The sequence below is a fragment of the Chroicocephalus ridibundus genome, chromosome 5, assembly GCF_963924245.1.
Source record: "Chroicocephalus ridibundus chromosome 5, bChrRid1.1, whole genome shotgun sequence".
Classification (NCBI taxonomy): domain Eukaryota; kingdom Metazoa; phylum Chordata; class Aves; order Charadriiformes; family Laridae; genus Chroicocephalus; species Chroicocephalus ridibundus.
Window position 1 is genome coordinate 13194227 of NC_086288.1, and position 21721 is coordinate 13215947.

A 21721-nucleotide genomic window follows, 5' to 3' on the forward strand; every position below is an offset into this window, starting at 1 on the left:
GCCAAACAATTTAGAAATGTAGTTGAAGGGAGAAACCAGCCTTCAGCACCAGGGGCCGGCAAAATTAAACAGAAGGTAAAGGACACGTGGTGGAAAGATGCTCATCGGAGGACAAAACAGGAATTCCAAAGCACAAACAAGTTTACTCCGCAATAAAGCAATGATTATTTTCCCAGCTCAAACCCATAAAAAAATACCTTCCAGTTACATTTCACCAAGACGTTTATTAATATCGCAAGTGAAGTGAGATGCAGAATTACGAACATTTGGCGATTCCTATGAGAAAAAAAAATATGCTTGAAGCGCATCATGTAAACAGCCAGAAGCCAACATTTTCCAAAAACTTTATAAATATGCTTCTAGATGAAGCAGACAACAGCAAGCAAAATTAGCAGACAATTAATAAAAGCGTTTTTGGTTTTAAGTTTTATATTTCTGTGATAAAATTGTACAAAGTCCATCCAGTGAAAGAGAGCTGTTCCTGCCGTCGGGGGCTGATCCCTGTGGAGCGATGAATGGAGCGATGGCTCTTGGGTTTGAGAAGTTGAGGAGAAAATGCCAAACGCTGCAAGGTGCTGAAAAAGCCCTCACAAACCCACGATTTGCCATGGAAGCGCCAGTCTGACTGCATGAACCACTGAACAGCTCCATCTTTACCTTGGCTTTCCCCTAAATAAAGGGCATTTACACATCCCATTAGCCGCAGCTTTGGAGTCCCATTGACTGCTTCATCTACAGCACAGCCAAGCCGTGGGCCAAGTGGGATTCCTCCTTCCTCTGCTTCACAACAGTTTAGGCGATACAGAAGCCATGCAATCCAAACGAGAACATCACTTTCTTACATAGTTTAAAAAAAAAAAAAAATTAAAATCAAGAGTGCAGAACCCTGACACTGCTTTCCCAACTGTACAATGCGTCGACCAGTTGGGTTTTGTTTGTTTGTTTTTAGGGCAGCATTAATTCCCCTCCAGTATTAATTGTCCTCCAGTAGCACCTGGTGGGGTTTGACAGCTGCAGGGAGGGGGCTCGCTAGGCGATTAGCGTGCATCCCTGCAGCGTTTTGAAGGACAGAGTGACCGCAGAGAGCTGTTGTCTTGCTGCTGCTGCACGTGGGACCTTCAGAACAATTTCCAGAAACGTAATGACCAGGTAGAAAGATCCTTCATACCTGATGGAATGGAGAGGTACTGATGAAAAGTCAGTCCCGATGGATTTATGGAGATAAAATAACGTATGAACTGCCAGACTACCTTGGCTCCTCATAAATCCTCTGCGTTTTAAGTCCTCTTGTAGACAATCATGAGGCGCTGTTCCCAGAAATGGAAGGGTGAAGTCTGAAAGCATGAAAAGTTCAAGGCAGGCAGTTACCCAGTGTGAATGCCCCTCCCCTCCCACAAGAGAAAAATGAAATTACTGAGGACATTGTTAAGGAAGGGGTGGGTTGTTTTTTTGGGGGGATGCTATTTTTCAGTAGGGTATGATCTGTGCAAAGAGACCCCTACTGGAACAAGCTCCCCTTCCCCATCCAAAGGGGTGAAGATGAGGATATTGCTGTAATCACTTCAGTGTCTTCCCCCCCTCCCCAGGCATTTGTAACGAAATAGAGACCCTGCAACTCGCTGGAGCCCTTTGTGCTCACTCTAGCCAGTGTTAATCAGAGCTGTTATTCATTACGCACAGTACCTAACAAACAATTTTTTCCAGGTAATCTTTAACTGCCAAGTTCACGAGACCCTACAGGTGATTATTATGCTCTGCCAGCTGCTGGCTAGTTACTTTTGCTCCAGTTTGTTAGCATTACCATGTTATTTTGTCTGCTGACTGATTAAAACCACAAGCCATCAGGGGCTGCTGGGTCAGGAAAGCCTTGTGGGTTTACGGGCGGGGAAGAGAAAGCTACTGAGATTTATTATTTCCGCCCCCCGCCCCCAACCCAGATCTGAGGAAAATAGGAAATGCTTCTTCAATCAGTTTGCCTCTCTAAGCCCTTTTCTTCAATCCTTCAGTAAGAGCATTTCCCAAATCCCCGTATTGGATGAAACAGGCTGAAAGAGCACAGGATCTTACACATCCATACAATTAGTGTGTAGGGTAGGAGAGGCAGCTCCCTGCCAAGGGGGTTCTTCTCCAGCCCGACTCCAAAGGGAGCCACAGCCTCTCCCTACTGATCTTCTTCCCCTTTGTGAGACCCGCATCCCAATTTACAACCCGCCAGCGCAGGAGGAGACAATGGGGAATTAAGGGAACTAATCAAGGGATCATTTATTACAAAGCTGGTAGGCACCTAAGGAGGATGCTGAACCCTGCAAGGAAACACTGGCACTCGTTTACAAACAAAACTCAGCATTTTTATTCATTGATTGACTTCCTGCCAGTTTTGATATTTGCTACCACCAGAGAAGAGCGTAAAAACACAGTACAACATTGTTAACCGGTTAGGAAGGCTGGAAGGGAAAGCAAATCCCAGTACAATTGCAAGTAACTTGGTGGAGTTCGTAATTGTTTTTTTTCTCTTGAACGGATCAGCAATGAAGCAATAAATATGCTGCTGCACTGAACCAACAGGACTTTCACTAAGTTTGTGGTTTATTGCATTACAGTTTAAAACTAAACGTTACCCATCATCATACATTTGTTCACCAACCAGGTAAATGACACTTTTTTTTTTTTTCATATGTTATATGCTAAATGGCTAAAATTATGCAGTAGCTGAACTAGACTAGGACTAGTAGAGGTAGATATTGAATGGGCAGTGCCAGGCAGAAATATTTAGTAAAAGTACTTTTTGTCTTTTGTTACGAACAGTGAGCAGATGTAACATTTTCAATTAAAACAACAAACATCTTAGGAAAGCTATTCTAAGATGCTTTGGATTTTCTAGTAATATTTCTCTCGCAATATTCTTACAAACCCTTTGATATGGTCCCGTGTAAACTGGACAATCTTTGTCCTCCGAGTTTTCTGCCACAATTTACTTGAAGACCAACATACAAAGCTAGAATCTTTGTGAACGTACTACTATTTGCTTGTACCACTCTAAAAGTAATACACATTTACAGCTTCCTTGGTGTGGGAAGACTGCATTTATAGTATTTACAGCTTCAGTAATCTTTCTATTAATAAAAAAAGCTATTTTATACTTAATCTAAAATGGAATTTCTATTATGCCACCTCCTTGTAACTCACTTCAGTCTCCTTTCGCCGAGCTGCTCTATCAATTGCTCCTTGCCCTTCCCACTGCTGGCTGTAGGCTCTTGGGAAGAAGAATCTCTGCCCGAAACAGGCATTAAAAGTGGTGTTGGTGGACCACAGCTTTGATTTCTAGGAAATATAATCATGATAACATGACCATGAGTTTTGTAAAAGTGTATGCCCTTTGCTCCTTACAACATCCAAGAACAGCTCACGACCGTAATGCTCCTGGAAGCATGAGTCTTTCCCCAAGCTTAGCAACCATCTTCCTACATATGGAACTTTTAACTTCCATTAATGAGCTGATAGACTGCTTGGTCCCTTACTGATACGACTGTCTAATTATATTACATTTGCATCATTTTCCTCCACAGAATCCCAAAGCAGCATGTTATCAGAGAAGTGTAACTCTTACTTACGCCTAGTTCGAGCTTAGGTACCAACTGCATTTTTGGAGCAAACTTTCTTAGGGGGAAAGATTCCAAAGTTGGCCAGCTACCCAGTACAGAACACTTACAAAAACATTTAAAGCAATCATGAAAAGGGAGAAACAAAATCACTTTAATTCTGGTATATCGAGCTGGATTATTCTATCGAGGGGTTTTGTTAGCATTAGTGGCACACATTCAAAGCCCAACCGCGGTGCACGGGATGCGAGCGCTGCAGGAATGACAGCACCATTGCTCGAACCCTCAAAAGCATCACATTAGACAAAGATAGTACATTTTCTTATTTGAACTTGCTCGTGTGGTACTGAAATTGTACTTGCACCTCTCGTTCCTCAGGCCTGATCTTGCCCTACTCTCAGTGTTTCCCTTCCATGAAGACAATGCTAATTCAGTCTGCCTGAAGAGTAAGGTGCCACACCAGCTTCCAGGGTCAACCGTACAGCTGGAGCACCTCCAGACCTGGAAAAAACAAACCAAAGCAAACACTAAAGGAAGATTTAGAGGGTTAATTATACATACCTCATCTAGCCCTAGAAAGCTCCCTGGGAAACTTGGAATTTTCTCCCTACCCTAGGAGAAAAACTGAGCAACAAAGTTCATTCTGTATTCTGGCTGACACACCACACATCAGAACATGACTCCTCCTCTATGAACATGGAAGTATTAAGACCTCTACTGACAAAAACCGTAACTGTAGAATATAGAGGCTTTTAAGGCATTTTAGATGCAAAGAAATGAGTTACTGAATAGACCTTTTTGAGACTATTTTGCCTGTTTGTTCACACATACCACATGTCTGAATGCTCTGGTCTCCAAATGGATGAAGTGGGCACCTCACCCATCTGTCCTCTTGGGGCAAAGAACTACTTTCAGTTACTTACAATTTAAGTCCACTTCTGACTCTGGCATTGCTTCATGCAGTGTGCATTCGCACCATCTACAGTCTCTATCTAGGGAAAATCTGTTGTTTGAACTTTTTCTTCCCCCCCTGCCCAAGGAAAGATATCCGTGGCACATGTCATCACCCGTGGCTCCACTGATGGTGAGAACATCTTTCTGCAGTGAAAATCATGAAGAATCAAACGAAATCACGTCATTAATGACATTCTAGGTCACTCTGACCATGACTGTAATCCCTGCTCACCTGCTTTGGCAGTCGAGCACCAACGATTACAATTTTGGATCTCGGCATGCAAAGGGAAACTTTCACTGTAGAATGACACTGTCTGCTACCACTTTGCAAGACTCATTGCATTGGGTTGTAACTTCACTTCCAGCTCTTAAAAACTCTTCCTCAGAAGTTGGCATTGCATCTAAACAGGAGAGATGCGAAGATGAAGGAATAACAAATCCTTTGCCAATTAAAGAACCACCTTCTTCAGGTAAACTCTTGACTTAGTTTCATTTGGGACTGCAGTCTTCTGGGAGGAGATGAGGAACCTCTTTAATCCGAAAGCATCATCTCTGAAGCACTAGGGATGCCTTTCACAGCAAGGTTATGAAGAAGTGTCTTTGGGGGAAACCACAACAGATGTGTAGATGGAGGCTTCTGGAAGGCCCACAGAAATATCCTTTCCCACTTGCATAATGAAAGATAACAAGTAACTTCTTGCTTTTAAGTTCATCTATTTCAATGCAAAAGCAGGCGGTGAAAAAGGAAATAATCCCATTTATAGGCAGCACCCAAAAAACCTCAGAATTTGGAAAAAAAAAATTAAAAATTGCTTGATGCAATTCACAATCTGTTAAAAAGAGTGAGCACTCATCTGCCTCCAGCTAAGCATCAGAAGCCAAGGAAACGGCAGCAATACTCAGAGGCAAGGCCAAAAGCTCATAGCTTGTGTAGGCAAGATTGAACCATCTTCAGGAGTTGCAGAAGACATGCAGTCCAAGTATCTCAGGCTGCAGAAAAGACTGAGATCTAGACATAAATACCAGAGTCAATTAAAGGCTCCATAGGTATTCTAGTCCCTAAAAGCCCAGCAGATTAAATACACAAATAGAGCAATACAACTTACATTTCCGACATGAACTACACTGAAAAGGTACACAACGATAGTCTAACCATGAAAAGAAAGTGGTGCTGAAGACACAAGAAACAAAAACCTGTTCTTCTGACAGTTAGAAAACTACAAACGCCAATAAGTCTTCCTGGATTTCTTAACTGTACGTGTCAATCACTGAATTCCATGATGTGGAAGAGGAAGGCTGTGTATCCACACAACAGAGACTCTGTAACTGAACTCCTGCAGCAAAGAAGGCACTCACTTTATAAGCTGTAGTTTATTTTCTGCTCTGTTCTATATGATGAGCCTATAAAAAAAAATAACCACATTTGAGCACTTATCTATATTATTAACACAGTAGACTTGTAGACTGAAGCTTGACTCGGAAAATAAAATTCAACGTAACACTGATGGAACTTAAAAGCCAAGTAGTAAAGCATTCTGTGTTATAGGACTTCCCAGACATTCAGTATTTACATATAATATGCATTTGCACTTTATACTCGACGACCACCCATCAGCAGTGACATTATTAGCGTAACCGGACAGCACAGTAAGCCAACCCTGAGCTGCACTCTAGCGAACCCATTCGTTTTTCAAAGTACAACAGAGATTGGTTTAAATATTCACACAATTGTTTTTCAAAACGTTTTATTGCATTATATTTGGTACCTTATGTTTGACAAAGGAAATTACATCTGTAACTGCAGGAATAAGAAGCTGGTCTGTTATTGAAAAAAAATCTTGGGCCCCTTAAAAGTTACAAAGTCTTGGGCTTGCCTGAAACAACTGAGCAAGAAATATATTCTTAGAAATGTAGGGCTTCAAGTATTACAAACCTGTGACACTGTGGAAAAGTTCCAGAGGTATCTAAACTGCAGCACTTTTATTTTATTTTTTTCTGCATAACGTGAACAAGGCCTGCTGAGGTTTTAAACTATTAGTCTCTTGATCAGTCAAAACGGTAGTCAGGAGTTCTCCTCTTTGCAACTTCAAGCCATAGTATGTTCTCAGTTTCTTTTCACTCTATGTGAAAAACGCATGCTGTCTTTCTAATTAGTTGGTGCCACATCACAGTGCATAATTTTATTTGGTTCTTGCATTACAGTTTTAAAAAGTTTGGCCAACCTACGCGGATAGGTTCATCTCCAGAACAGCAATGTTGATTCTCCCCCCTCCCTCCCCGAGTTTAATTCAAGAAGAGAGAGAGAGAGAGATATTTAACCGGTTCCTTCAGTTAAAAACTGTGGTGCAAGAACACCAAACTGATCGTGTACAGTGAATTTCAGAGACACAACAAGCTTATTGAACACACTATGTTTCTTAATTCAGCCTGATATCTGTATGTCCCAGCATCCACAACATAAGACGTATGTTGCAGGTTTCTCTGTATATTCTGATTCACATTGCTTACTTCCTATGGACAGAATCATCCCCGTATCAAAATCAGTCAGATGCTAAAGCCCCAACAACTCTTTGTGCTCAGTGAAAGAATCCAGTGCTAAAACAGCATTTTTGCTGTCTGAGATAACAGTAATCTCACAAGACAAATTTAAAGTAATATTTCTGCCACACACCTGCTCCGAGGGCTACATGCCTCCAGATTTTATATAAATTAGTTAAAAACATGGGTAGGTAGGTAAGGAGAAGGGGTTTTTTTCTTCAATTTTAGCAGCTTTTAATTTTTAAGAAACCGAACAACCTATATCCAGTAATATGTTAGATATTTTATATATATACTTTGTCAGCAGGATAAAAAAAAAAGTAAAACTATTTGAAGGCAACGGTTTGTGGTGGTTTTTTTTTTTCCTTCTGTTCTCCGTGTACATTAGGACAATTCAGCAGGTGCGTGACAAAAATATTATACACCAGATATGGTCCAATGTCATTTTTTTCCAATAAAGTTGTTCATATTTCATTGGCCAGTTCTTCAGGTTCTGCAGAACTATCTCCATTAACTGTGATCTTCATATCCTCTTCATATCCAGGGGGCATGAAAGCCAAAGCATAAGGGAAAAGCTTATGACAATTTGCTCTGTAAGTTTCAGATGCTTCTTTACAGTCTCCAAGGCTACCGTCACATAAAGCTTCTAATACCTCCATACAAGTCTAATTAGAGAGAAAAATAAAGAAGTGTTACGGTTTCTTACACGTTCATCTGAACACTCACAAACCAGAAATACAGTCCTACAAAGAAAACAAACTCCAAGTATTGTTTTCAAGTTTCTACTGGTATCAAATGACTTTTTTTTTTTAACCACACACAGCATGAAATACCAGTGGAGTCTGATTTAAAATAATGCAGTTTAAAGAGGCATTTTAAGAAACAGCTAGAAATCTTGACTGAAAATGAAAAATACTCATTTCACAGAACAGAAGGGGTTGGAAGGGACCTCTGGAGATCATCTAGTCCAACCCCCCTGCTGCCAAAGCAGGCTCACCTAGAGCAGGTTGCACAGGAAAATTCATCATCTGTCCCTTATTTTCCTAAAAAACCCAAACTGATTCTTACAAGTTGGCAACCAAGAACCAACTAAATGTGGTTTTTGGGTTTGTGGTGCACCCCCCCAAAATCTTGGGATACACCGAACATTTCAGCAATACGTAACGTGCGTTTGAATTTTAGTGTTCACAAATAAAAACAATTAATCCAGAATTTATACTGTAATTTCCTAATAATGACTTCTGTGAATGTGCTTTCAGATAGAATTGGAAGAATTGTGGAATATAATTAAAATGTAAAAATAGAAACAGCTGAACAGCCATAATTAGATGGGAAAACATTTCCAGTAGGGGGAAAAAGAAAACAGTTTTACATTGAAGGATACGTGACTTAACTGCAGTACGTCTGTAACTAGTGAATCAAACCAAATTACTCAGATATTATCACATCCTTCAGATATATCTGCAGTTTCATATCCATTTTTGTTCATGATTTAGAAGAGAAAAAGGGGATTTCCTGTTGTTTTTTTTTTTTTTCCAACTTGCATTCCAAGCATGAGAAACCAAACCTACTGAGCTTCACTGAAGCCTGGCAGCATTTAGCATTCGTCCGTGTCCTGTATGGCAGCATTAGCATAGTAAGCCAGTCTTTCTCCACTTCTCTGACATTTACTATAGCTTTTATTTGTTCTGTGTATTGAGATTAACTGCTCTGTCCTCCTGCCGTGGGGTTATGAAATTCTCTTCAACAACCCCTTCTCCTCACATTGGCTCTCTGGGACACTGGCATCCACAGGTCACCAAATATATCTAAGATTTATGCCTGCAATGTGCTGAGACAGCTGGTCTTTACTAAAATGAAATGTAATAAATTTGATCTCTTTGCACCCCAGAATGCCTTCCAACGAATGCCTAGACTCCTTCAGATTCTCATTTTTTCCAATTTCCCATCTTAAAAGTTCAGTAGATCTCCAACTCTTACTTTATGTTGGCACCAAGAACGCTTAAAATGAACTTTTCCAGTTTTATTACAATGCTGTGTATATCATCTTTATACACTGCTCAGAAAGCAAATGCTTCTTGTAGTCCTACCAAAATAACGCCTCTAAAACAACCACGCATTTTTGGTTATATTTTCCCAGAATCCCATTCTCAGGCAAAACCCCACAGCTATGAGGCAAAAAGTATGCTGCTGAAGGCCATTTCATCTATTGATAATCTATCTTAAGCTTTTTGAGACTGCTCAAACAAGAACACAAAAAACCCCCCACCCAAACAAGAAAGCAAACAAGAAAGAGTTATGAAAACTGCCAAATATGCACTTAGGTTATAAAAGACATGAGTTGGCGTCCCATAACCATAACAGCTAAAGAAAGGATGTGAATCTTTAACATCCTAAGCAAGTTTATAAATCATGGCAAATTGTCTTTTCTTGTCTCTCTTTCCCCTCCCCCCCTCTATTTTGTCCAAAAATTCTATTGTAAATTTAAAATCCTTCCCAATTACAGTTCTGTTGAACAGAGCATATTTCCAAAGGGATGTTTTTTGGAAAAAGCTGGGTTTGGCTTACAAATTAATAATTTTACTAGTAAATTCACCTATTTTACTTGTAATAGATCTAAAAAATTCTTGAGTCCCCAGACATAAAGAGCACAATAAAGAAATAAAGTGCCAGGGGAACTGAGAGAAGTGAAATATCCTAAAGTTTGCATGGCCTACCAAGGAATCTCTCTAATACTTAATTAAATGTGCTGGACACTCTCACAGTGATGCCAAAGGAAATGGTTTGACGAGGACACAGAAATATCTTAGAAAATACTAGAAAAGAAAAGGATGTTTTATTCCTTCTCTGCTTTGTCAGGTAAGGTTCTGCCAGTATGTGGTCATAGGAAGAAAAAAAACCACGTTTAATAATTTTTCATAAGAAAAATCTGAAGATACTAAAAAAAATAATAAATTACCTTCTCTCTCAAACACTTTGAATGGCAAGTCAGAACTGATCGCTTTCCCAGATGAAGGTGGGGGAGAGGGAAGGGGGCATGGTGGTAGCGGCACAGGGGATTATTCCATCACCACCAGAATGGAGCAGAATTTCAAAGTTTGGTGAGCTTTTTACTTATCTACGTACTAACGCCAAAACGTACATATGCGCCTTTTATTAAAACTAAGATAATTCACACAGCTTGCAGGGGGATGAATAGGGCAAGCTTTCACAGAGTCTGAGCCACTCCTAAGCCAATCTTTTTCTTGTAAACACTCATCTGTGTAACAGCCAAAGCTCGGACAGACTATAATCTTTTCTTATTGGGGGGCTTTAGTATCTTTTGCCACATGAACTCTCCTGTGTTTAATAAGCTTTCCCACCACCTGCAGCAGTGACATGGTTTCTACTGCTAGCTAGCTATTTTCCATATTATGGCAAAACTAAATTAAGCTAACGTGTGAAAAGGACACTAAACATTTCATTTCAGATGAACCTGATACCTCTTTCTCTCACATGACAATCCAACCTCCTTATCGTAAATCACAGCAATCATTTCATCTTCCTCTTACCTCCATAATTTGCATAAAGCTTCCATAGATATACCAGAAATTGTCTACAATTTATAAATAGCTGTTACCTGAAGATTTCTGTTAATGAGGGATTCATCCAGGGTCATTGCCAGCTCCACTGCCCTTTTCTGACTGGAAGGATCTAAATAGTACATCATTTTGGCAGCTGCAGGAGGAAAAATAAACTTCATCACTCAGCGGATGACCAAAAGCATAAACAAACATAAAATAGAGATAATATGACTAAGAGAGAATACTGAACTCTACAGTAGTAGTTCAAAATGGAACCGCTTGCAGCATTAAAGCTTGACACCTAAGTAAGGAGAAGCTTTAAGTCTACTATTCAATGATACACAATGCATTACGACAAACAGGCACTGTCTATCCTGCAGGGCAGGAGCATTTTACAGCGTACCATGGCATCCCAGGCAGTGAAGATAACAAGTCAGACCTGCTAACAAAACACACCACGGTTCCCTCCAGCACCACTGCTCACATCTCCTTCGCTCAGAAACCGGGGCACGCAACAGAGGTGCCCACAGAGCTCTCGTAACAATACAGTGCCAAGACACCACCAGGGCACAATTCTGAGTCCCTTGGCATACATGGAGGTGAAGGGACTTGGTGGCAGAAAAGATGCGAGAGCAAACGCACTGCTTTCTGTGGCCAGGTCTGAGCCGCAACAGCGGTGCCGCCCCACTGGGTGGTTTACATCCTGTTTCCCACGTGGTACCCACCGTTATATGCGGTCACTAGCGACAAACAGCCTTTTGTAACACCATCTAAGCTCCTCCTGTTAGGCACACCAGCAACTCTGGGTGCTATCTGGCTTGTTTAGCGCTCAGCGCATTTCTCTTGGCAGTCAGCCTCTTCAATTAAAAGTATCAAAACAAACTCTGCAACTTGGAAATACGACTTCACATACCACAGCTCACACAAGCTATTTCACAGATGCATTAATGCAGTTACAGCCTCATGATGCATTCAGCATACATCAGAAAGGAAAACAGGGCAGAGAGGTCCAAAAATTTGTTTTTTAGCAGCATATAGAAGACATTAAAAACCCCACAGACAACTTGGTGGTCACATGTCACAAAAACACAAACTAAGAGGAAAAAAAAGCATTCCTGATGGAAAGAGTGATTGATTTTTTTTTTATTTATTTTTTTTACATCACTGATACTGAGATGCCACTGCTAGATAAGCACAGAAAATACAGAAGCAGGGCAGAAAGAGGATAAAGGCAAAATACCTGATAACCTATGTGGTAGTGAGTCATAGTTCTTTTTAAGGAAAGCTTCATTGAAGTTCTTTGGATTAGTTGCTCCAAAAAGACGATTCATTTCTTGGTTTAACACTGTTCTAACTACATCAGGCAGATCCTTACTTTCAGATACTATTGAATTGGAAAAAAAAAGGTTAATAGAGGTGAGCACAGGTAATCACATTAAAGTCTACTTAATGCATTTATTTTAATATTTTTTCATGTTTACATTCTTAACATAATTGAAACAATCTCAAGGGAAGATACATGGAATTCAAAAGGGTAAATAAGCTTTTTCCAGACAGATCCAGTTAACTGTGACAGTTTTCTGATGCTTAGAAAAAGCATCAGAAAAAAGCCTTTTTACTTCAATACGCTCTCCCCCTTACTGATTAAAATCTATGAGGGTCAAAGTCTGAGGTCACACAAGTCTGTTCCTAAATGTATGTAGTCTGTAGCCATCAACAGGAAGGATGACCTCTGGGGCAAGGGAAGGGAGAGAATCCTTCCAACCTTTTAACAAAAAGGACGTAATTCTAAGCCTCTGCTTGCACGCCGACACAGGCTGCCAGCAGAAAAGCCAGATTCCTCACTCTGCAGTTTCCATTTCTTCACTCGCTCACGCTTTCAGGAGTTCACCATACTACTCACAGTCTTAAAAAGACTTGCTGATACTTATTAGAATAACTACTAAATCCAGCTGCAGTCATGATAAACATACTTAACGTTAGCATGAATCAGTTGTTTAAAAAGCTTTCTAATATGTGCATTAAATATTTTGAATCAATTCTGCTAACAGTCTATAAACTAAAAATCATCACTGTATGTGGGCTGGGCATCACCTGGAAGCACGTACAGATGAAGTCGTATCAAATGGATACTTACCGCTGCTGAAGAGATGAATCATACACTCATGAAGCCAAGGATGACTAGAATCAATAGCAAAGGCTCTCTTCACAGACTGAAGCATCAGAAGGAACTTCTCTGGAAAAGAAAGCATTGGCAAATGGTCAAAAACCTGCGGCTGGAACTCACTGCATTATGTTGCAGGAGTATTTAGTGTTTGAAATCAGAATGATCAGAAGAAATAAAAGCTGAGTGTACTGCAACAGCCATTTTTTCTAACGTGTGTTTATTTAACCAGTGAATTAAGCCTGCTAACTTGTAAGTAAATTTGAACATAAGAAGTTCTTACAGCACAATATTTAACTGATAAAAGAATTCAAAAGTGTTTCAAAAGACCAGTTCTCTTTAGCAAATGTACGCCACTTCTCTACAGTGTGTAGTTCTGCAAACTATAGACAAATAACTAGGATAAATGCAAGCTGCAAGAATTAACTACAGTCTGATTGCTTATAGATTTAAACATGGCAAAGAAAGTGGATAATCACCAAATGTTCAAACTTGTGTGTTGGTTAATGTTGTGTGGCTCACAGCTGAGGTTATCGGCCCAATGAAAAGCTGTGTATTTCAACAGGGATTGACTCCTTGTATCTCATCAATAATTTCTGCTTAAATTCTAGTATACAACTTTAAGAATTGCTTTCATTAGTTTTCTCACCTACCTTTTCGAAAATAAATCTCGAAGGCAAAAAGATGCGTCTCTATTTTGTTCTTCACTAAATTCTTCAGGGGTGTTAAAAATTTAATGGCTTCTTCCAAAGGTGCTTCAACCTACAGATTCAAGGAAGTGACACACAACTAAGTCACAAAGTTTAAAGCTAGTAACTCTACAACAAGAAAGTTAGCTATTTCTGAGTCACATAAGAGTTATTATTATAAGGCAATGCAAAAGATGCTTAGAACCTCTTATGTTACAGATTTTGCACCTTTCACTCAATATTAGTGTTTAAAACACGGACTGTGAAGTCTAAAAAACTGCTTTGTGATGGTTACAAATCACATTTTCCTATAGAGAGAAAAGTCTTTGCCTTCTATCAAACATTAGTAGTAAATACAGCTGCAGCTGAACCTGCACTATAATGGGCAGCCCGGGCCTGAGACACTGGCTGGTAAATGACTACTTTATGCCCGTGACAGTCTCTTCATGTGAGCTTCAGCCAGGTTCCTGAAAGCTGCCAAGTCACGGCGACATTCCCAGCCAAGGATATTAACAGCAAGCTTGAAGTAACTAGATATTGATCATGGTCTCTGGGTCTTAGGTAGCGTAATCCAGTAAGTGGACAGCTTTAACACAAATTAATTCTGTGCCACGACTCTTTACAGACAGATCTCTTGCATCTAGAGGTGAGGGATAATGCAAACAAGAACTGCCTGTTGTCCTTCAGATTTATGTTTTTATGAACATAAGCAACTCTCTAAGAATCAGATACAAAATTTAATTATTGTCTGTCAATAACAGTTCAGTAACGTTGAAGTAATGCACTTCATTGCAAATAACGGAGTTGAAGACAATGACGGACCTTACAGAGTTCCTGCTAACCATATAGAACAGCTGTTTTCATTAAAAAATGCACCATTTATATGTGCTTTTACAAGTTTGCATATATCACCATCAACTAAACGATTTGGAACATATAATAAAACAGATTTCAAAGCTACGCCTTTAGTGCCAAAGCTACATACCCACCAAAGTACAGGGGCAACTGCTTCAGGAAAACTGTTTGCCAGTGACCAACTACATCAGAAATGGTCTTCTGGCACGGGGAACCAACTGAATTTAGAAATGTCTATATCATGATTCTGATATTAAATCTGGAATACAATTAGGGATACTTGCCAAAGGAATGCATTATATAGCTGCAACTATTCCCTATAATCTTGGGCACTGCCTAGATTTTCCTGGGTTATCCCATGACACCCCCTCTACCCCAGAACTCAATTTCAGTACATGCCATTGTGACCATTTCAATCTTAACTAGCACTGCAATTAGTGTGCTGCTGCTTGCAACCAGTGAGCTAAACATCAGAAGTACCAACGATATTCTTAAATGACCCGTCAAGTTTTTAAAGCCACTTGCTTCCTGCCTACAGAGTGAAATTCACTCTCTCAGCTTTCAAATATCGTCTCCCAAGACCCAGTAATATTCATTATACATGTAATGTGAAAATACACAGAATGCGAAAAAACACCGAATACAGTATCTATCAGTACTTGGATGCTATACTACTATTACTAAAAATTAATTTTTCAGTCTACATTTTTTCCATTATCTTTCCCTACACCTTTCAAATGTTTTCCTCCACCTTACAGGTACAACTTTTAGCACGAGAATAGTCATCTGGGTCGCCTCCCCTTTTTGTATCGCCACAGTTCTTAATCCAGATCTCAAAATCCATCATCTCAGTCTAGTCTACTGCTATTCCCCAAACAGCTTCTTTATCCTTTCTACCACATCCCTCATGCAAAACAAATGCGAACAAATGCTGTTAAAGCATTCAGTGTTTCAATGTCTCCTCTTCCACAGGTTGTCTATGTCCCATAATGATTTTTTTATGTATTAAGCATAAAGAGTGAAAGATAATCACCTGACATACAGAATAGAAAGACTTCCATCCAATCAACTAGAAACAGGGTATAATCAACAAGTTAGTGCAATACACACATGAAGATAATTCCACCTCTAGCAAATGTCTGACTTCAATTGCTGCCTTGGAGAACTAGGCACAGAAGCTTTGGTTTCATCACATTACTGACAGTACATCCAACAAACTACCCCTAGTTTAAAATGCGGCCTGTGAAGAGAAGCCATACAAAATTAAACAAGTTATCTGAATGGCTTTCAATTTGTATGTGTGCTCACTGTAGCTTTTCTAGAAATTTCTATGACTTTATTATTACATTAGTAAGCACCTTTGCCAATTTCTCAGGGATAAGCTCTTCTTTCGGTCCTCCAATTTCTTCATCGTCATCATCTTTCTTCTTTTTCTGATTCCTCTGTTGCTTCTCTTTCTCAGCATTCTTCTTCTCCTCCTCCAGCTGTGCTTTCTTCTGTGCTCTTCTCTGCTTATTTCGTAGCTTCTTTAGCTCCTTGTCAGACATATTCGCTGTACACACACAAAGGGCAAAACCGGACAATGTTCATGTCTAACATTAGCAGTCTCAATCAGTTGTCAGATACCATTATCTTTTTTTAAACCATATCTACCTACTAGTAATACTGCCATTACATTTGTAAAAGTTTATTTTAGATTATTTTACAGCCTACGCTGCTGCTTCACAATTCGCAGATTCCTTTGTGAGATCAGGGCAACAGGAACTAGGACAATAGTGTCACATGCTGACTCCACAAATCCAGTGCCAGCAGTACAAGTGCACACCAATACACATCGATTTATTCCTTCGGCATCACACTACACAACTTATGTTTAAGGTAGTAATTAAATGACCTAACAAAAATAAGGTGAAATAGTCACAATCTGGCACAGAAAGTTCCAGCTTTGCTTTTAATGCCCTACAGACATCTTAAATTTGATTCATATTCAGATCCTCTCCTCCCTCCAATTAAAGCATGGTGAATTAATTTAAAACACATCAGAATGTGGCTACAAGAAATTCTATTACACTTCTACTTGTCTTAATTTGAACCTGAAGCCACACAAATTAACCAAGATGAGAAATATTAAATATTTAAATTTAAATATTAAAACGTGACAAATTCCTCTTGAAGGATTCAATAGCCTCTATTCATACCATTTGAGGTGCCCCAAGCTATAACCACTTAAGTTGCTCTCCAGAGATTAAAAAAAAAAGAAATTGATGAATTTAAACATTATTTTTACATCAGAGACAAGAGATGATAAAATTCAAGTTGCTATCTACTCAAATTTTTGCATACTGATAAAATGCTTAGAAAGAGCTACCACCAAGCGCATCTGCTTCAATCTGTTATTTCATGGACCAACAACTATGAGAATTCCATGTTTTCTCAGCCATATCATAACACAAACATGTCTTTACCAAAGAATTACAACTGTGGCTACAAAACCCATCATTGTTTTATAATAACCATAATAAAAACATGCATTAGTTTACGGCCAAGTTACAATTTGCCTATTTCAAGTTGTGACAAAACTCTTCTTTTTGGCTCCTACAGTTGACAACTATAAGAATGCTGGATCTTTGTAAAATATCCACTAATTAGCGGAACTGCATATTTAATAAATCCTGAGGGTTGAATACCTGTATCAGCCTCGTGTTCTTTATTTTCATCTGTTAAGGGATTATCATGAAGTTTCAAATATATCTCTATGGCAATTCGCGCTGCTTTGAAGTAGAACGGATGTTGTCGAAGTACATCTTCTAGTTTTAACAAGTCCACATAAGACCTAAGGGTTATCTTCCTCATACAGTAAGTGTGAAAGTCAAACTGGTCGTCCGTGATTTCTACAAAATGCTAACACAACATAACATAACATTACTTAGCAAGTATTAACAACCAGGTACTAACTTTGACTTTTCTAATACACTCTCCCCAAAGGAATAATTTAGTAAAAACTGCTTGACAAATACACCCTAACTTCTAGAAATGCGAGTTAACAAAACTCTCCAAGAATAATGTCATGGTGAGAAGAGCAGAAGGCATCTTAGGTCAGAACCAAAACTCACCCATTTCACAATCTCTTAATAGTAACTACCCTCTGACAATTCGCAGTTTAAGGGACAAAGGTTCTATATTCTCTGTATTTAAGCAGCATTCGAAGAGGTTTTTTTTTCTATGAACTCTAATTTTTTCAGTCGAAATTATAATTTTGACTTCCATTAAATACTGTGGCAATGAATTCCACACTTAAATCACACATAGTGTGAGAAAGCACTCCCTTTTATTCAAGATCCACTTTCCTGATTGTCACCTGATGTCCCCTTGTTTTTGTTTGAGAAGCAGTGAAGAGTCATTCCCCTCTTCAACTTCTCCATGTACTTATGATCTCATACAACCTAATCCGAAACTCAGCTGTTGCTTGTCAAAGCTGAGGATAAGATAGTAAGCATGACAAGCTAATTGCAATCTCTTCATGTCATGGCACATATTTTACTAGCTCATTTTTAAGGAGGTGTGATATTCAGATGTAAACAGTATGACAGATTTATATAATGTAAGAAAAGTACTACTTCTCTAGTCACTTAATTCCCAACACTCTCCTTTTGACTGCTGCTCCACACCAACACAGAAGGTCTTGCAGCACTGTCTATAAAGGTTCCGGGATTTCTTTCCTGAGCAATAGTAATTCATGTAAGACCTTTTACTACTTATGCATAGGCAAAGAATTCTTCTTGTCCCTCCTTCACCAACTACACTGTTGAACATTATGCTTTATGCGTCATTTTATCATTGAGACAGTGCAAGCGTTGCCCTTGCACTATTTGCTCCCTTTCTGTGATCATCTATTGATACATCACACAATCGAGACCCTGGAGAGATGCCTCAGTAATCTCCACGATAAACTCCTTTTCTTGTAAAAGCTGATCATTTGCTCCTACTCTGTTTTTCCAGCCGTGAACCAGCTATTAAATCCATGCGACAGTTTATATCCTTTATGGTGTGAACGATGACATCAAAAGAGCTTCTGAAATCCAGAACGCATTTTATCAACTAGGCTGGTCTTAAGAGTAACTGGCACCTCTAAAAGATTTAAGAGGCACTGCTTTTCCCTTAGAAAAGCTTTGTTGCTGTTTTCTGAATACAACAAGTATTCTGGTACCCAAGACAATTTACAAGACTAACAGTTCCTTACACAAATTCTTTTGGAAGGATTTTACACAAATTTATTTAAAGAATGTGTGTGAACAGAATATGGTCCTGATGAATCACTGTGTTAATTTGTTCTAATCTGAGAATATTCCACAGACTAGCATTGGCGCTGAAATCTCCTTAAGCCTCTCTATTTGCAGAGAGGCAAGTTCCTACCAAGTTCTCCTCTTTGAGCACTTCACTTAAACCCTCAGCTGTCTGGTCTTTTCTGTTTGTTTTTTTGTTTGTTTGGGGGTTTTTTTGTTGTTTTGTTTTTTTTTTTTTTTTCAGAACCTAATGTGCTTAAAAAAACCCCACTGACCCATACTTATTTTCTCAGAAGTTGTGCATCCAAATTTTTTTGTTTGCTTTACTATGGATCTGAATTTAATGTGTAAGTATCCCCCGCCTTTTTGGATAAAATTTCTACTTTGCAAAGTCTTTATACTTCAAACAGCTTATTTTAATAGCTTCTTTTAAACTGTAGCTTAGTATTATTATTTTTTTAAGGAGAAGATATTTAATATTTTTATAGTTTTTTACATTTATTCTCTCTCTCTAAAGTACAGTGGCTTAACAGTAACCAAGGCAACGTCTTTCCTTTACTTTAAAACTGGGCTTGTCAGCTCAGCCATGTTCTTTTTGGACTTAAAGTACACATACTCTTGGTTTGCACCCAAATACCTATTTTTATGTACCCTGCCAAAAATAAGATTATTTCTGAGAGTTTTCTGTTCTTTCCCGGATCTTCAGATGACTTTATAGAATCTCTTTATAATACACAGTTGACAATGGAATTTTTAGGAGAAAAAGCAATTTCATCAACTCGCCAGTAGGCAACATGAAACAAAATCTCTCCTGAAGCTACATGAAGCGTACTCTTACTGCTCAGAAAGGAAATATATCAGCACAGTAAACTTAAGGTAGTGTTTTCCTAGGCAGTTTAACTAGATACGTACTCTCTCAATTTCGTGGCATTTCTTAAGTGCTTCTCCAAATTTGTTCATTGCTTTGTAAGCTTGCGCACATTCTGTCTGAAACCACATGCACTGCATTTCATTCAGGTTCTCTACTGCCGAGGTTCCTTCCTAAAAGCAAAACAGCATTATAAAAAAAAAAATAAATAAGTCTCATTCAATTTAACTGCCATTTCTTTTATCTAGTTCTAATTGAAAGCACAAGTCAAGAGGCTATCAAAAGAATGCTACATTTCAAAACTGAAGTCCTCAGAAACCCCACAGGTAAGGTGGACTTGCTTTGTTCATTAATAAAAAAAAAAAAGTAATTCTCTGTGTTCCACTTATTGGAAGAGTCAGAAATACACAGAGAATAGCCAGGTAGTGACCACTGAACTGTGACTGTTCCTCATCTTTAGAATACAAGACACGCTTATTCAGTGTTTTCAATACTGTGTGCACAAATAACACACTGCAGCATGAAGGAAAATGGCAGAAAAGTTCTAGCATGTGGCATGACTCCGACATCTGCAGGATTTTTTTTTTTAAATTTTTTTAATTAAAACTGCCACCAGTGTCTTCCAGAGACCTGCTGATTTAGCTAAGTAGAGTCCCTGACAGTAGTAACAGGTTATTTCTTAAGTGATCAGTACTAGAGAGGAGTGGCAAAGCAAAAGGAATTCCAGTAGTTTTGACACCTCCTGACTCAGAAAAGGAGATTACAGTTGTCTTTCAAATCTGGTATTTACATATACTTGCATAGATCTGTAGAACTCATGCCTTTCAAGCTTAATGTCAAAGTCAGCTACTTGGGGTGGATGCAGCCATTCCAACTTTACTCTGATCTTGCAAAAACCAGGCTATTCAAGAATCAGCCATGAGCCAAAGCTGGGAAAACGACAACATTCAAATGGAAGGATAAGGAGAATGCCCCAAATGAGGAAAGGCAGTCTTCAAACCAGTCTGATTTAGGCAGCTAAAAATCAGAAAAATTCTTATTTCCATTTTCATTATGCGTAATTTAGGTCATCTTTAATTATTGTTTTTTAATTAATAAGCTCGTATTCGAGCACTAGACATAAGATCAAAAGAAGAAAAACATATTTTTAAAGTTCAATTTTGGGCAACTGGTATGTTTGCTTTTTTAACATCATCTTGAGGCTGCTTATTGTATTGAAAGAGGTCAATTAACCTAGATTCACAGCAGTTTTGCATCAAGAACTCCACATAAAGCTACTGAGCTTATAAAAAACAGAATTTCCCCTCTCTCCATGTTTGCCTGCGCACAGCCTCCAACCTACCTTACTCTCCTGCTCTTCAAGAGAGAAAAGTGGGACAACAGGCAAAAGGCAGCTTTACCTCTGGAGGCAGGTCCCGATAGCTTGTTGCCTGCCTCCCACTGACAACACATGATATTGCCAGTATTCAAAAACCATCATTTGCCAAATATTCTGGAAAAACTACATCGGGCTGTTTTGACTTTCAGTTATGAAAGAATAACAGCAAGAGAAGTCAATTTAAAAAAAAAAAAAAAGTAACTAACCTGTGAGACCATCAAACCTAACAGAATGGGTTACTGCAGGGACAAAAACTGATGCATGAAATTAAGCAAGCTGCGTAACGCAAAACTTTTCTGCCAGCTAATTAGTCGGGATCATGCTTATCTTCAAACCCTGATATTGACTACCATTAGTGAAGCAAGCAATCATGGTTGCTGTGAAACAGAACTTAAAAGTTATAGTAAAGGTGAGTGGAAATTTAACACAAAAAGTTATTCCACAAAGGATCAGGCCCACGTTATTCAAAAAAGCTATAGTTAAATGCAACAAACCCTCGTGAACTTAGAACACATTTCTTCTGCTTCTTTAATGGAGTTTGCTTTCAACATATATTTTGCACATTTGGAGTTTATAAATCTGTCTGCTGTGTCCAAAGCCTGAGCCTCATCCATCCACCTTGCAGCTTCTTTAATATTTCCAGCATGCTTAAAGAGAGAGAAATTCAAGTTACTTTCAGTAATTATGAAACATTCATGTTGCATCTACTCACTGTTTAATATAACGTTAGTTTTTTCGACATTTTTAAATAAATAACTCTCTTCGTGAAAGCAACAGATCTTTAAAGAAAAAAAGCAGAAAAATTACTTTCTGTCATATGGAATTACAGG

General features: G+C 38.8%; 1 protein-coding gene across 1 annotated transcript in view; it reads right to left on the reverse strand.

Annotated features, from left to right (window-relative positions):
* Positions 1-2326: 2326 nt before the first annotated feature.
* The window catches only part of NAA15 (N-alpha-acetyltransferase 15, NatA auxiliary subunit), a 43315-nt gene continuing 23920 nt past the window's right edge, over positions 2327-21721 (reverse strand). The window contains exons 12-20 of the mRNA XM_063335867.1: positions 21386-21538; positions 19558-19686; positions 17050-17263; positions 15721-15914; positions 13472-13580; positions 12792-12890; positions 11895-12038; positions 10711-10808; positions 2327-7756 (exon numbers count right to left, since the gene is read on the reverse strand). Of these exons, the coding sequence (XP_063191937.1) occupies positions 7556-7756; positions 10711-10808; positions 11895-12038; positions 12792-12890; positions 13472-13580; positions 15721-15914; positions 17050-17263; positions 19558-19686; positions 21386-21538 (1341 nt within the window). The 3' untranslated portion in view covers positions 2327-7555. The remainder of the gene's footprint in view (positions 7757-10710; positions 10809-11894; positions 12039-12791; positions 12891-13471; positions 13581-15720; positions 15915-17049; positions 17264-19557; positions 19687-21385; positions 21539-21721) is intronic.